General features: G+C 27.8%; 1 protein-coding gene across 1 annotated transcript; it reads right to left on the bottom strand.

The window, feature by feature from the left end:
- Positions 1-2,796: 2,796 nt before the first annotated feature.
- Positions 2,797-7,758, bottom strand: LOC108692141. Its single transcript, XM_018200293.1, has 4 exons — positions 7,565-7,758; positions 5,465-5,578; positions 5,306-5,396; positions 2,797-2,883 (listed from the first exon to the last, which is right to left on the bottom strand). The coding sequence occupies exons 1-4, from the start codon at positions 7,756-7,758 to the stop codon at positions 2,797-2,799; spliced, it is 486 nt and encodes a 161-aa protein (XP_018055782.1).
- Positions 7,759-18,980: the final 11,222 nt, after the last annotated feature.

Raw genomic sequence — 18,980 nt, 5'->3', positions numbered from 1 at the left:
AGTGCAAACACTAAAAAGCATAAAGATATCATTTAAATTTTTAGTATAACGTTGTACAATAATTTTATATACATTATGTTATAAAATTTTTTTAACAAATAGAATTTTATTGTAAAAAATGTAATTGTATTTTTCTTTCTACTTTATTTTTTTTTTTTACACTTTGCCAGCAAATATACTAAAACTGTCCCAAAAATACCCGCTCTTTGTGTACATCTTTGTCCTTAGGCATCCTGTCTCTTTCCATTTTAAAAAACAAACTTTCAAGGATGATATTCACAATCTGTTCTTATTTCAAGATCATCTTAAGACACTACTTAAGACGATTTTGAAATAAGAATCGATCTATGATTGGTTTGTAACTTCTGAAGCCTATGATTGGTTTGTGACTTTTTAAGACTGTACTTAAAACGATTCTTGAATATAAGATCTGACATTATGAAAACTGCCCTCAGTATTTAGGGGAAACCCTCAAGGGAGGGTTTGACAAAACAATATTCAAATTTTGATTGATGCAGCCATTATATGACAAAATTTTCATGTCATTCTTGTTTAACATTCAGTAAATAACAAGGATGAAGTGATCATTTTACCATACATTGTCATGCGAACATTTGTCAGACTCTCCCTTGAAGCTATGGTTGAAGGGATGTTATCCCTTCTACTATGCTTGAAGGTCTCTAGGGGAGTATCTCCACCAAGCGGCATAACCCAAGCTATTCAGTCAGCAACCATTATTCTAATATTTACACCTATATATATATATATTTCTATCCAGTGATCATGATCTCCCGTATGGGATTCTCCCTCCCTTCAATGATTTTGACTTCGATATATGTTCGATATATGTCAAGGTTAAGACTTTGAGTAACCTCCAGCAAGTTTTAGCCGTCGCTTGTTATTTTTTATTAATTGTCAAAGTTATTAACTGTCAAAGTTAGTAATTTTTCCCTTTTTTATGAAAAGTGTCAGATAACTCTAGGCAAGCAGAGAAGTATGGAATGAATCGATTAAAGAATACGACTTTCCACACGAAGCGAGTTCCATCCCACTTTCTCTCCACTAAGAAGCATTCGACTTTTTACGCGAAGCAAGGTACCTAAATGAAGAGAATCTCTCTTGATAAAGAAGAAGAGAAGATGAAAGTATAAAAAGTCATACGCTCTTTATGACAGGTAGTAGGTGGGGTGGAACTCGCTTTGCGTGGAAAATTGTAAAATATATTTTGAAACAGAAAATTTCTTTATCAAGTAGAAATGAAACAATATTTAAATAGTCTTTTTATAATTTTAATGAATAACTTTTTAATGAATAATGAACGACGGCTAAAACTTGTTGGAGGTTACTCAGGATCATGACCTTCACAACATATGTCAAAGTCAAGATCATTGATAGGGGGAGGGGGATCCTAATGTAAATAATCATTTAATATTTAATTTAAATTCCATAATTGTTGATTTTAGCTCCTGACGATTGTTTCCAGATTTGGTCGTATTTTTGTGCAAAAACGTGTCAAATGAACTTAACTTTATCAATATCGTATGAAACCTAAACTCAACCTGAAAAGTAACGAAAAAGTAACGATTCATCATTTTTTTAAGTAACAATAACGATAACATGTTACTTTTTAAAACAACTAATAAACAACAAATTATTTTTAACAAAAGTAATTATAATTAAGGCATTATTTTTTTAAGGTAACGTTTCCAACTCTGGTTATAATATTATAAATCAATCAGAGTCAACGTCTTAATATAATATTACATAATATCAACGTCTTAAAATGATTTTGAAATAAGAATAAATTATAAATATTGACTTTTATCTATATTAAGAGATTTATTATTCTTCCTTATTGATGATTGGTACATTTGCTTTAACCTTTCTGCCAATGCATAACTTTTCACCTTTTTATTACCGTATTTTAGAAGATTTTCGCTAAAAATGAAAATGAAATAAAGTCTGTGCAAAACTGTTTCTTGCTTAAGAGATAAAATTTTTGAAGCGCAAATCGAAATACAATATAAAATTTTTTTTTATTTAAAACTTAATAAGTGAATATTCGTGTCCTCATGCATTGACGTAAAGATTAATTGCTTTGTACAATACAGTGAGAGTCACTATCATTGTGGAAATATTGATAATTATTAAATAGATTATTCCATCAAAATAAAATCCACACAAAATAAAATCCATTAGAAGATAATAAATTTTTTGAGAGATTTTATGAAAAAATGATTTTTCAATTTTTTTAATACAATTTGTATGTATACATGATACTAAATTTCTTTCGATGTATTTGTTATAAAAATATTTGTTTGTTATAAATCTTATATTGTCTTATATTGTCAAATCTAATTGCAATTAAGAAAAAGTATATAATTTATAATATGCAATTTTACATATTCTTTTGAAAACGAAACAATATTGTTTTGTTCAATCATTTTATCTTATTTCTGCTACGTACAATATTAAAACTATTCTATTAAAACTATTCTATATCCTTTCTTGCTTACATAATGACTTTCCATGCGAAGGGAATTTCCTCCCATTTCCCTTCTGCCAAGGGACATTTGACTTTCCACGCGAAGCGGCTTTCAGTTCACTTGCTCCCTTAATAAGGTGACTTTTCTCCTCTTGTCAAGAGGGGAGGTGAAGTGAAAATTACTTCGCGTGGAAAGTTATATTTCTTTCTCATACTTATCTCCCTATCTAAAATTATCTGATTCTTCATGTTAAATAGGGAAATAAATACTAACTTTGATAATTAATAATTTTTTAACAAATAATAACGAATTACGGCTGTTGGAAGTCAATCAGAGTCATGATCTTGACAACATACGTCAAGGTCAAGGCCACTGGAACTAAGTTCTCTAATCGGTACTGTTATCGAATATAGTTTTGTATTCATTTATATATTATTTAATGTTTAAGATTTATATGTAGTACTGATTTGTTGCAGTCAGATAAACGTATATTTATAAAAATTACAGTATTAGTAATAAATAATAATTTCAACTAAAACAAACTACTACATATTCCATGAAACAAGTTATCATTATTTTGAATGCAATTATGAAATGCTTCGTCATTCTTAAAAATAAAAAAATTTGTGAATATTAGTAAATATATCACACGATGTAAAAAAAATAGATATATACTTCAAATCTTGATGATGAATGTCTACGACACATATTATACCTTCGGTCAAAATTTTATTTTTTATTGTAATATTTCATGGAATATCAACTGCATGTTCAATGCGATAGCTGCAAATGCGTTTTTTTATTTATTAATTATTAATTTTATATAACAGTTAAAATATTATTATGCTCCTTTATCTATGTTCATACCTAGCAATTTTTAATATTTCACAAATATGTATATAATGAGCAATGTATCTATCCAACATTATAATCGACCCAATACATAATAATGATATATAACAGCATCCAATAGAAATACTTTTCTTAATCAACAAGGTATTCTGTCATAATGAGTAAATAATATGATTGAGACGTGTTCGTTGTATTGACATCAACTATAAATGATCAAATTTAATATTATAACAATAAACATTCTACAAATTCCAAATACTAAAAAGGAGTAAAAAGTATTTGTTATTTAAATTCTTAGTATCTAAAATTGTTCTATGTATACTGTATGTGTTTTACTGCATGTATGAAATAATATTAATCTCGATTTTTCTGTAAAATGAATAGTTATCTTACTTGATGTGTACGCTGTATTAAATTATAAAACATTGGTAGTTATTGCAAAATGAATCTCGCTTTGTATTGTAGTATTGCGTACGAATAACAAACAGCATAAAAAAACTGAATGTAGGAGAGGAAGTAATTTATGGGTGTACGTCTTCTATGTGAAGTTCAAAAATTTCACGATATGCAAATATGCAGAAAGAAAACAGTATCACTATTTTAATTTAAATAACTTTAATTTTATTTTGTAATACAGGGAAATATCTATCTGTATCTTAATCTTGAAAAAATGACTTTAACTATATTTTCATTATAATAGTAATAATAGTAATAAATAGTAATAAATATTTATTTTGTCATTGTATAGAATGCATGACTGTAAAATAAGATACGGAAGCCTTTATTAGCTGCAATTATAAATATATTTTTATTATATCAGTACGTAAATGTATATTAAAATATCCCCCAAAATATTATATTACCGTTGCAAAACCCTCCATGGATGCATCAAATATTCCACCAATATTTAATGAAAATTTTTTGGCTTTTCTTTGCAATAAAAATAGTATCATTCTCTGTATATATAATGGGGTTTTATACCACTGAACGTTGTACCTACAGAATTGAATATACAGATAGCAAATCGCTTATGATTGTAATTCTTAATTAATTATATGTTCTAATTTAAATGCAGCAGATCAATTTCTGTTTGTTATAACAAATGCAAAAAGCAATAATCGCATATATTACTATACATAAATGTTTCTCTTACGCAGTAATAAATACATGATTATTGTGGTCGATTATATTCTGTCCGATATAATTGGCTATAAACATATGTATGATGCATATAGACGCAAATATAAATGATAATAAAGATTCGCTGACATTTGTTTTATTGTTTTCAGATGATACTATCTGGAAAAACTAAGAAAAATTTTATATTACATAGTAAATATCAATCTTCTACATATGTATTTATGTTTTAATTATCAATCTATAACGTGCAAATTTTACTCAATTTTACAACTAAGATTTTTTTACTCTTCGATTGCTTATATGTTCTTTTGCGCACAAATAAAAATTTCAAAAACGAAATCACATACAGTTTGCCCACATATATTATAGACAAAAATATATGTAGGCAAATGTGACTTAAATTCCTGAAATTTTTATTAGTCCTCAAAAAATGCATGTTATTGGCAATCGAGCTGTAGTTAATAATTTTTGTGCGCAAACTGTCGCCAAATGTGATGTGCAATTGATTTATGATGTCCTTAATAAAACAAACGTTCTAAAAATTTGCATTAATGATATATATCTACAATGTTATTATACTTTTTAATCGAATATGTTTGATTATGATTTACGTTATTTTTCTTGTTATGGCATTTATAAATATATAGTTTTGAATTCATCATTTTATAATACAATTATTTAGCGGCTTTTAAGATTTATATATGGTATTGATTTGTTGCTTTTAAATATACGTATATTTATAAAAATTTCGGTATTAGTAAGAAAAAGATATTAGTAACAATTTCATTGCAACCTCCATATATTATTATATAAAACCATGAACTTACTTGATGCAAATTAAAACTAAAACAAATTACTACACATCCCGTGAAACAAGATATCATTATTTCGAATGTGGTCATGAAATACTTCGTCATTCTTAAAAATAAAAATATTAGTGAATATTAGTAAATGTATCACACGATATAAAAAACGCAGATACATACTTCATAGCTTGACGATGAATGTCTACGGCAGAAATTATACCTTTGATCATTAAAATTTTTTGTTTATCGTAATTTCGTGAAATATCAATATTTACTGCATGTTCAATACGATAGCTGCAAATGTGTTTCTTTTTTATAACCATTTATTGAGTAATACAACATTTTTTTGCTAAAACATTTCCACACTAACTTCTTTTAATGTAACTATATAAAGATAAATGTGTACTATATAAAGATAAATTTTAGTAAAGCTCTTGTCTAGTCAATCCGCATCGATTACTTTACCTTTTATACATGTTGTCAAAGATATTCTGCTAAGTAACAATCAGAACAATCAAAAGCCTTCGCTCGTTAAAAAATTATTAACAAAAAAGTTTTATAAATAGAACATAGTTTTTTTGACACCATATGTATTTAAGAAATAAGATGTGACTAAATGTGTGCTAACAGTATATGTGTGGCACTGTACAATTGTAGACATTATTTCGTTTTATAAGCAGAAGTTGGATTTTGGAAATATAATGACATCAAGTTTTTAATGAAAAATACGATTTGAATTATGTTATATTTATTTGTTAGTGGAGATGCAGGAAGAGCGAAGTCTCCTCTTCTATATAAGCCAAAGAAATTGGAAGTTTTCTCTACAGTATCTCTAGCGTATTGCAGCACAAACTGTTGTATAACGCAATTCGCAGAATTGTAACGACGAAAATAAAAGTGACGAAATTCTACAGCACAGTCTCTTGAGCAGTTATCATTTTTATATTGTAAATTTTACAGTAAATGTACATTGTTCACCACTCCAATGTAATATGTTCATTAAATGATATCAATAAGGATAATGTGAATAATGTGATATTTTTAAGTTAATTGTAAAATTCAAATTATGAAATTAAATCTTCATATTATCAACTTTTTTAATCAGTTTTTAAATAACAGCTAGAATCTTTTATATGATATTCGGGATCATGAGTTTGACAACATATTGTAAAGTGATTGATTCGAAATAGAAGAGTCCGGGTCTCGTTAGTACAGTTTTCACAGTTTCAACATTAGATTTTTTAAATCATTAATTATTATGATTAAGATATATTAATATGATAGCGACAAGCTTTCTTTACATTTTCATACCAGTAATAGTTCTATAAACTGTATAGTTTCTTTCCAATAAATGAAATATGGATATGCTGCATTGTAGTTAACTTGCCCCGATATGTGAGGTAAATTATTGGTACATATCACAGTATAAATTGTACTTCTATATATAATAAACTCTATATTAAACACAAGCATAATAGAAATATAATAGAAATAAACATTACATAATAGATACATCCTTTTCAATATAAATTGTATCTTTCAAAGTTATTTTGCAATGATCAAATAGCAAAATGTTGTTACAGAAAAATAAGTGTAAATTATTTTCATTATATCTTATTTAATAAAAAATATTAAATATAAAGCATTTTGTTATAGTTAAGTTGTAATTAAATATTCACACGTGCGGTACACCTAACTTAACCTAACCTAAACTTTTCTTATGATATGAGCTAACGCATCACATTCCTGCACACGCACGTCTAATTTTAATTATTTTTATTATATAATAAATTATAATTGTTATTCAAAATAAAGTATTGTACACTAACAAACATTTTTCTTTTAATTAATACATCTTAGATTTGCTTTCGCAAACATATTTTGAGCAATTAATAATTTCATATTATGTCCTTTTCGAAAGATTACATAACATTAATACGAAATTATGAATTGCTAAAAATTTACTTATTTGCTCTTGAATCAGACTTTTCTTTTTCTATTGTAATACTTGTTTGATTTAAATGAAACTTAGAAAAGAATCTATAATAAGATTACTATTATAAAATTTATATTTATTTAATTATAACTATTATAAAAAAAATATTTTGCGATAATTTTTCCTTTATCATAAATACATAATTGTTTCCTTTATCATAAATACATAAACAGAACGCAATGCCAATTTGCCTCTTATGCCCTGGTCTCCCCTATTCTAAACAAGAGTTTTACCTAAATTTTATATAACAATTAAAATTATTATGCTCTTAGATCTATTTGTACCTAGCAATTTTTAATATTCCACAAATATGCTCAATATATGTAATGAGCATTGTACCTATTCCCAACATTATAATCGATCCAGTACATATTACTGTGTACATATGTAACAGAATCCAATAGAAATACTTTTCTTGATCAACAAAGTACTCTATCACAGTAGTACAGAATATATGATATGATTGGGATGTATTCATCGACACATCAACTTTAGCTATATACCAAATTTGATATATAATAATAAGTAATGCACAAATTCCAAATGCTAAAATGCAAAAAAATTTATCATTAAAATTCGTAATATCTAAAATCACTTCATATATGCATGCATTATAAAATAATTTTTAATTTTATTAAAATAGAATTTTACTGCAAAATTAATGGATAATTGATTGGATTATCTTATTTTGTTTATATGTTTTATTATGGAATTGTTTATAGAATATTTCATTATAAAATTAGTAGCTATTTTTTTATTTTATTCGATTATTAACATATTTGCTATTCATCACAAATGCACATCTCATATGCTTTAATTTACGCAAGTAATAAGTCGTATATATACAAGCGTACGAAAATATGATGAAATTGTATGCTAAAATCGATTGTTTTTGTCTCGACAGTTTACAATGTTTATAATTAGATACTAAACTGAAAATGTGTGATTCCACGCAAAATGAATCAGATATCGTCTTACCTGTAAGTATAACCGTGTAACGTTTAGCAATGTAACTATATTTGTATACAATAATAATTTCATTGTTATCCTTTAATTTATTATGTATGTACTCAAGCTGCATCAATAAATTCTTTACCTATCATTTTATTAATTTCTTATATATTAATTTCTTTTTTATCTTTATATAAACATATACAAACAAATAGGTTTGCTATAAAAATTTATTTGATAGACAGATTAATTCTATTTGATGACTATTGTGTAAGATTTCAACTTACAACTTTAATCTTGGGACAAAATACGCTATACTGTATTATAAACATTATATAGAAAGATACGGAAGACAGCACTTTGATGATAGCATTCAAAGTACGTTTAAATGTTATTAATGGTGTCAGCTATAAAAATATATATAGTTTTACTTATAATAAAAATATAGTTTTGTTTATAAAAAATATGATTATTATGGAGAGTTGTCGAACGTGTACTACTTAAGTTATTTCTTATTATATTTTCTATTTCTCCATTTGATAACTAATTTGTATATAAATGAACATTGAAAAATGCAGCTTGATGTTTCAAACACGTATTATTATATATTTACATCAATAACAAATCAATTCTATAAATCTTTTAGCATGCTGCAAAAGGTACGATTTAAGCAACCGGTCTCTTAAATCGTACCTGAAAAATATCGATTTCATCATTATAATAATTTTATTGTAAATATGTATGTACATTAAATGTAAAATATAATAATATTTTCTTATAAAAACACTAAATTTAGAATAAAACACATTATTATTAGATAAATTGATGAAAAAAATTAACATCAATTTGTACCTGACCCTTTTAAAATGCTGTTGACAAGCACAAAACAAAATGTAAGTTATTAAATTTTAACCTGTATTATTCATTTTTTATTTATTTTATAATTTTGTTATAATATTACACTTTTTACTGCCAGATTCATGCTTTTTTTTTATGTAAAGACGCGTCGAATAAGCCGGATTTCATCAAGATTGGATGTGAAGACGACTAAACTTAACATTTATCGATAATATATAATTTAGTTAACTGATGCGCATTTAACAATTTTCCTGTCAAATGTTTCTATACTCTAGCTTTACTTGAAATATAAGACCCGTCCACAGAAGAGTATACAAGAAAATACATTGAAATCGGGTAAATTTAGATTGTTGGTATGGCCATAAACCGACAGCAAGCAATAGAATTCTATTGAGATTGTTATATTCTAAATGTGTCATTATCTGTTAGCTTCAAAATATTACTATGAAAGTAGAAAAAATCAACGAATGTCTTCTTTTTGTCTGTCATTCAATTGAATATTCTGTATTATATCTTTATTTTTCTAAATTTTAACGCAATTTCCGTAAATTGTGCCTAATTATGTAATAAAAGTTTAAGTTTAATAAGTTTAATAAGATCCAAATGCGTTTAATTCAATTTCTTTCTAAATATTTATGCGATCGATTTAACGCTAAAGATAATTCGCCAGATGTATCTTTCTCATGAAACTGAATAACTTGAAGAAAAACTACGCAGGCGCATTTCTTCCTTTTCAATGCTACAACTTCATTCTAGTCTACGCATTCACAAAGTACACATACAATTAGTCTTTGAGAGAGATGTCTTTAATTTTAATCTATTTGATGCTGAACATCTAGTAAAGTTCCTAATATAAAAATGAAAATTACATTTTATATATCAATACGTAGCACTATTAATTTTTAAAATTGATTTACGTGATTAATATTTTTAGCAAATGTGTTAAATATTGTATAATAATATGTCAGCTATCTTGTCATCTACTATTAAACCGTATACTCTGACAATATCTTTTTCTTTTTATTTTTTTAATTTTTTATGTATATTTGATTTTATATTTATTATATACTTATTATATATTTATTATATAATATTTATTATATACATATAATGAACTTTTTTTAATTTAAATATTTATATAAATATAAACGTTGATTATATAAATATTATATATAAATGTTGATTACTAAATAAATTAGTTAAGAATAATAATTTAATGAGTTAATGGTCTTCTGCATGCAAAAATATTAAAAGCTTGGTAAAAATAAATTAAATTTATGGAGCGAGTGACAAAAGTGTAAATGAGGCTTCTGAGATAAAAAATTGAGACAACGAAAGTAAAAGAGACGTCTCTATATAATTTTATACAATGATATTGAATTGATGGATTGCATAAATTTGAAGTATTAGGTGTACAACTTTGCTTCCGCCGTTTTTTTCCGAAATTCGAGGCTTTATTGTAAAAAACTGGTTATACATTTATGATTCAAAGTATTGTCCATCACTGGCTATTACTTTCTCTCATCTTTCGGGTAGCGTACGAATCCCGCGTCGAAAAAACTGGTCATCCTTTGAGGCTATCCACGAATCGATCCAATTTTTTACTTCTTCATAAGACCGGAAGTGCTGGTCAGCCAGGCCGTGTGCCATTGATCGAAACAAGTGATACTCAGAGGCAGCAACGTCTGGAGAATACGTCGGGTGGGGTAGGACTTCCCATTTCAACGTTTCCAAGTATGTCTTGATCACTTTCGCAACATGGGGTCGAGCATTGTCATGCTGCAAAATCACTTTATCGTGTCTCTCGTTGTATTGCGGCCGTTTGTCTTTCAATGCTCGGCTCAAACGCATCAATTGCGTTCGATACCGATCGCCTGTGATTGTTTCAATCGGTTTTAACAGTTCATAATACACTACGCCGAGCTGGTCCCACCAAATACAGAGCATGACCTTGGAGCCGTGAATATTCGGTCGTCGACGTGGAAGCATGGCCGGGAACTCCCCATGATTTTCTGCGCTTGGGATTATCGTAATGAACCCATTTTTCGTCCCCAGTCACAATGCGATGCAGAAATCCCTTCCGTCTTTGCCTTTCAAGCAGCTGTTCACAAGCAAACAAACGCCGTTCAACATCTCTCGGCTTCAATTCGTACGGCACCCAATTTCCTTGCTTCTGAATCATTCCCATGGCTTTGAAGTGTTTTGAAATGGCTTGTTGAGTCACTCCCAATGATCGTGCCAATTCTTCTTGATTTTGACACGAGTCTTGCTCAAGTAATGCCTCCAATTCTGCATCTTCGAAAACCTTCTCTCTTCCATCGCTATGCCGGTCTTCGACGTCAAAATCACCGTTCTTGAAGCGTTGAAACCACTCACGACACGTTCTTTCACTAATAGCGGCCTCACCATAAGTATTTGAGAGCATTCAATGAGCCTCAGCCGCAGATTTCTTCATATTGAAGCAAAAAATTAAATCCGCAAATGAACGAGAATTTGGCTCGTAAATTGACATTTTCAATCGAGAATAACTTTATGATGCAGACACAAATCGACTAATGTTTCTATGGGGTTATGTTGACAGATGCCCAAGTTTATTGTATGACGTCTATGATCTATTTATTTCGACCACCACTTACCGCTAAAGCATCTATAAGAAGATAAAGCATCTATAAGAAAACGGCGGAAGCAAAGTTGTACACCTAATACTTGCATCTGACAGTATTTCTAACATTAAAATGTACTTCGGACCTTATCACAAAAATTGTGTCTTCCATATTATTCTTCATTATTTTTATAATAAAGTATAATGTATTCTATTTTAACATCGAAGGTGAGTTGATACAAAGTATCTATCAAATAGGATACATTTTTTTGTTAATAAATTTTTTTATCAAAATTTTGTTTTTATTAAAATATATCTTTGGTATATACAAAAATAATGTACAAAATGATAGATAAAGGATTTATGGGTACAGCTTGAATATATGTAATGAATTAAAGGACAAAAATGGAATCGCTATAAATAAATGTGATTGTATTGTGAAACGTTTTACAGTTTTAATTACAGGTAAGAAATATTTTATTAAGTTTTGCGTTTATATTACCTCATAATCAGCGCACGAATCGAAGCTCTGAAGAGAAAACTCCAGGAGCCAATAGATAAATAGGAATAGGTGAATTAATCGAATCTAAAAACATTGGAGACGGATGTGTCTGAGCATGCACAATAGAGGCAGAGATCGCTTTTCAGTCACCCATGATATTTCATATCCATATATTTTCAGATGCATTTGTGTTGAATAGCAAGTTTATAAATCGAATAAAATAAAAAAATACTTATTAATACACAGAGAATATTGTGTACATACATAAAACAATTTAAAAAAATTACGTTCTAAAGAATTTAAATAATTCCTTTTTATTGCTTTTTAATAGTTGAATTTTGCGCAATTATCTATTAATATTATCACTCAATTTTGATGGAATATGGCTGTCGTTGATTTATCGACGAATTTGAATATTTCGATTATTTCATTACGACGAAATATTTCATCGATCAAGAAAAATATTTTTATTTAATCGTATTGCACATCAATTTGTATCGGGATAATTACAATAACAACGATTGGTACATCGTTCTTTATGTATTACAGTATACTTATGAAATGTTTAAAATTGCTAAATATGAATATAGATAATATTTACATTAATCATATTTAAATTTTATATTAAAATAGCTTGCTTAAAGATATATAAAGAATAGCTTGTTTTTATCTAAAAAGTTGTTTAATGATTTCTAATTCCAATTTTTTACTTCTTCATAAAGAAGTGCTGGTCAGCCGTGTGCCATTGATCGAAACAAGTGATAGTCAGAGGGAGCAACGTCTGGAGAATACGGTGGGGTAGGACTTCCCATTTCAACGTTTCCAAGTATGTCTTGACCACTTTCGCAACATGGGATCGAGCATTGTCATGCTGCAAAATCACTTTATCGTGTCTCTCGTTGTATTGCAGCTGTTTGTCTTTCAATGCTCGGCTCAAACGCATCAATTGCGTTCAATACCGAGCGCCTGTGATTGTTTCAGTCGGTTTTAACAGTTCATAATATACTACGCCGAATTGATCCAACCAAATACAGAGCATGACCTTGAACGTCAAAATCACCGTTCTTGAAGCGTTGAAACCACTCACGATACGTTCTTTCATTAATAGCGGCCTCGCTATAAGTATTTGAGAGCATTCAATGAGCCTCAGCCGCAGATTTCTTCATATTGAAGCAAAAAATTAAAACCTCCCGCAAATGACGAGAATTTGGCTCGTAAACTGACATGTTCAATCGAGAATAACTTTATGATGCAGACACAAATCGACTAATGTTTCTATGGGATTATGTTAACAAATGCTCAAGTTTATTGTATGACGTCTATGATCTATTTATTTCGACCACCACTTACCGCTAAAGCCATCTATAGGAAAAGCAAAGCGGCAAAGTTGTACACCTAATAACATTTTTTTTTATTTGAATAGCTTTAATTTGCCCTTTTTAGTAAAAATAATTACTCATATATACATATCATTATAATAAAATCTATCTATTTTCTAAGTGTGAATAATATCAATATAATAACTACATCTCCATGATCACTATAATAATAATATTAAATTAATATTTGTTTCGTTACCGCAAAGAATATATGACGGTGAAATAAGATATTAAAATTTCCATTAGCTGCAATTATAAATATTCTTTTTTCATCCATATGTATTTAAAGTGGTGTTGCTAAAATATACATATTATAATATATTATTACAAAATATTACGGTAGCGATATCTTCCAAAGATGCATTAAACGTACTACCGATATTTAAAATTAATTCTTTGAATCTTTTTTGTAACAGGAATAATATCTTTTTTTGAATATGTAACGGAGTACTTCTGTACGACTAAACATTGAACCAACGGAATTAAATGTTAATATTAGGTTAGAACAAAAGTTCGTGCTACTTCGTTTATATTATGTCTATGTATTTTTAAATTTTTTAAATAAAATTGACGATTATATATATTATTTGATAGAACAAAACTTCAGCTTTAGGAATCTGTTTTTTGAATTGCAGTCGCTGATTCTTAACGGAGTTATGAGCAATTAAAATCAAAATACTCTTTTTCTTTACTCTAATTTCAAACTTGCATGATAAATAATTTTTTTAAAAAACAAATACACGAATCGCACGCGGTTGTAAAGCGCAGAAATAAATTTAATAAATTATTATTTGTTGTATAAATTATTATTTTTTAAATCTTTTTATTTAATCCGCGATATCTCAATAACAAAAATCTTCGAAACATTAAAAAAAAAACGATTTTGTAAGGAAAATTTTAAGCTTTTACATTAAAAAGTCGAAAATATTTGCAAGTTTTTTTTTATACAAATAAATCCACAAAACGAGACAAATTCAAAGAGAGAAAATTTCCTATTTTGTCCATCTTATAATTTTCTACATATAAACTTACAGAAATTCAAAAGACATAGAAGCCTTTTAAAAGTAGAGCCTTTTATTTAAAAAATTTAAAAATACATAGACATAATATAAACGAAGTAGCACGAACTTTTGTTCTAACCTAATATTAACATTTAATTCTGTAGGTACAATGTTTAGTCGTACTGAAGTACTCCGTTACATATTCAAAAAAAGATATCATTCCTGTTACAAAAAAGATTCAAAGAATTAATTTTAAATATCGGTAGTACGTTTAAGCTTTAAAACTCTTTATTTAAGTTTAAATTTTGTTTATTTTTAACGAAAATAAAATTTACAGGTACTTGGACTTTGAAGATCATAGTGATACGAACTTTTGTTCTAAACAGCACAGATCGCTATTTTAAAACATGAATTTTTTATTAATTAGTTTCAACTCATATAAACTTTAATATAAAATACATTAAAACTTTTATATATACATCTATTGTTGCATGAGCTTACAAAAAACGTACATTTTCTCTTATAAAAATGTTTCTTTTACGCAATGTCGATTATGTGACTATTATATTCTCTTCGAAATATTTGCATAAAAACATATATATAACGATTATGAACGCACATGCCAGTGGTCTTATATATTTGAGGATATAACTTTTAGATGCTAACTGAAAATATTGAAAAGCAAATTTTATGAGAATTATCGATTTTCTATTAATGTATGTTTTGGTTTAAAGATGTTTTTATTTATACAATTTTGAATATCAATTATTACCTTTTATAACTTATTAATATCAGATATACAAATTTGTTAATTAATTTTAATTTTATAACCATTTCTGGATTTTGGTGTAAAAAGTTTTACGTATGTAATAACTATTTTAGCTTGCGACTTATTTGTATTTTATAAATTATCACTTATGCAGTTTTTTAAATTTTGTTTATAGATAATACTCAAAAATAGATCATTTGTTAGCTCAAGCGTTTTTAGTTTTAAATATTACGACTGCATCCAAGATTTCTTTAATAAGATAACCGCTGATGTCTATTAAGCAGAGTAATGTATTTACAATTTCAAGTCCTTTCCGAATAACGAAACATCTATTTTTACACGATTTTTACACGATATATTGAATAAGGCTCACAATTATACATAACCGGATTAGGACATCCATTATGAAGATTTTTATATTGTATTTTAATTATTCATATTCTTGTTATATGGATTGTCATGTTATTGTAGTTCAAATGAACAATTAATTTTAAATTGTATTTAGTATAACATTGAATAAATGCAATAGAATATTTCTCTTGACTGACTAAAGTGCTCCAATATAATAATTAAATGAGGAATTCAGACGTATTCAATGATATATCAACATCATTTATATTCCACCAAAGCAAGATAAAATACTAAATGATGCACCAAGTGCAAACACTAAAAAGCATAAAGATATCATTTAAATTTTTAATATAACGTTGTACAATAATTTTATGTACATTATGTTATAAAATTTTTTTAACAATAAAATAGAATTTTATTGTAAAAAATGTAATAGTATTTTTCTTTCTACTTTATTTTTTTTTTTACACTGTCCCAAAAATACCCGCTCTTTGTGTATATCTTTGTCCTTAGGTATCCTGTCTCTTTCCATTGTAAAAAACAAACTTTCAAAGATGATATTCATAATCTGTTCTTATTTCAAGATCGTTTTAAGACGATTTTGAAATAAGAATCGATCATCTATGATTGGTTTGTATCTTCTTAAGCCTATAATTGGTTTGTGAACTTAAAACTGTACTTAAGACGATTCTTGAATATAAGACCTGACACTATGAAAACTGCCCTCAGTATTTAGGGGAAACTCTCAAGGAAGTGTTTGACAAAATAATGTTCAAGTTTTGATGCAGCCTTTATATGACAAAATTTTCATGTCATTCTTGTTTAACGTTCAGTAAAAAACAAGGATGAAGTAATCAGTTTGTCACACGTCAAGCGAACGTTTGCCAGACTCTCCCTTGAGGCTATGGTTGAAGGGATGTTATCCCTTCCACTATGCTTGAAGATCTCTAGGGGAGTATTCCCACCAAGCGGCACAACCCAAGCGGTTCAGTCAGCAACGGTACGCAGTTGTGTGAGCATCAAAAATTCTGTCGCGTCCGAGGGTCGTAGCCATAAATTCATGTCTTATCTCTAATAACCTTTTTGAGCAACTCTTGAGCAACTTGAGGATTTTCGATGGATTCCAAGATGTCTTCGGCAACTTCAGCTTGAAAATTCTTTTAATCTTGCCTGAGCACTCATATAACGAATTATATACACATGCAACTCATTCCCAGATCTACGGCGCTCAAAATTTTTGTCGCTCATACACTATTCATAACTGCTTACTGAACTGTTAAGTCGTGTCGCTTGGTAGAGGTACTCCTCAAGATCTCCTTTAAATACTACGAATGCCTATTTTCTTCAACAGAAAGAAAGGATAATCAACGGTAAAGATACGCAGAGTTTGGATTCTTTTGGGACAGTTCTCTTACATATGATAAGTATCTAACTTACTTGTACCGACTCCCATCAGTAAGGTTGACAAAAGAACAATCTGAAATAAAACTATTGAGCATAAGAGGACATTTAAATGATAATTCATTTTAATTACTTTATATAGTGAAAGTCACTGTCGTTGCAGTAATCAAGTATCTTGACAGCCATTAAGTAGATTATTAGATATATAGTATAATTTGTCAAGATATGTTAGAAGATGATAAATAAGATTTTATAAAAAAATAATTTTCCAACCTTAATGATTCACAAAGTATATATGTAGAGTGTTCCATTTTAACATTCATATCGAAATATCTTAAAAAATACAAAAGATACGAATGTTTCGAACAAAGTTATATGGTTATACGGACCACAAATAATAGTAAAATATGATTTTTCTAATAATTCTGTATATAGAAGTATTAAATAGAAATATCGAAAAATTAATGGTTTACGAGATATTTTATTCTTGCGAATTGATATGAAATATTTCGTAAATTATTAATTTTTTTATAAATGATCTTAATACTTTTCTGCATAATAAGACAAATCAATATTAGAGTAACGGAAATACATAGTTGTTAAAAAAAATTGTGCAATTTGCAATTACATCCTTTTTTGAAAAGAAGTAACTATGTATTTTCAATACATTAAATAATTCATCTTATTATTCTGTGGATAAAAGAATTTAACATTGACTCAAAATGGTGATAATGCACTTTATGTAACTTACATTTCAAATACAATTATTCTAATTGGATAAAAGTTAAGATACACTCAGTTTTAAATGACTATACTTTGAAATAAAAAGGGCGACATAAATTATAGTACTTTGTCAATCGAGAATATAAGTCTCTAATTTATATTATTATAATAAACCCATTCCACATTATTTACTTTTATTCCGTGTGTTATTTATCAATGAAAAGTCAATTTATGTAAATGTAAACATTTATATAAATGTCTGTACATAATAAATGCACATGGGAAATATTACGCGCAAGATCTTGCTCGATTTCTGCTGCTAACAGCAGGTTTTATCAACAAATTCCAAGCTTAATGCAGACATACCATAAATGGCTGCGGAGCTGCAATAGGAATCTAATTGAATTTGCTGTCAATTTGTGACCAAAGTTTTTGCTAGTATTTTCCTGTGTATGTGTGGAATGTTATTTTTAAGTTTGAAAAATAGATAAATTCTACATTTCAGAAATCAGAAGATGCAATGTAATTTGAAGTAAAATTCATATTGTGTATTTATGTTAATAACACATTGTATCTTTAATAACACATTCAGTTTTTTTATTAAATAAGAAAAAGCACGGAAAAGTCTTGATGTCCATTCTTTATACTATTTAAGTAATTTTTTAATAAATTACAGAAAATAGTAAATTATTTTTCTTTTCTACATTTATTTATGACAATTTTTATTATTGTATTATCAAATATGAAATTAATTTTTTTTTACAGAAATAAACAGTTGCTATTTTCTTGGAAAAAAATACTTACTTTATTTTACAATAGCAATGTGCTGTACTAATACTTTTGTCCAGCACTGTATATTTTTATTATAATAATAATAAATTAATGTTTATTTTGTACAGAATGCATGACAGTAAAATAAGATATCGCAGTCTTTACTAACTGCAATTAAACATGCTGTTTTATTATATCCATATGTATGTGATTGCTTTAAAATATTTTAGAAAATATTACCGTAGCAAAACCTTCTATGGATGCATCAAGTACTCCACCGATATTTAATGAAAATTCTTGGGCTCCTCTTTGCAATAGAAATAGTATCAGTCTTTGTGTATGCAATGGAGTTCTATACCATTGAACATTGTACCTATGGAATTGATTATAGG

The sequence above is a fragment of the Atta colombica genome, unplaced genomic scaffold (assembly GCF_001594045.1).
Source record: "Atta colombica isolate Treedump-2 unplaced genomic scaffold, Acol1.0 scaffold62, whole genome shotgun sequence".
In the NCBI taxonomy this organism is placed as follows: domain Eukaryota; kingdom Metazoa; phylum Arthropoda; class Insecta; order Hymenoptera; family Formicidae; genus Atta; species Atta colombica.
Note: the sequence above shows the minus strand (reverse complement) of the source record. Positions and strands in the feature narration are given on the sequence as shown.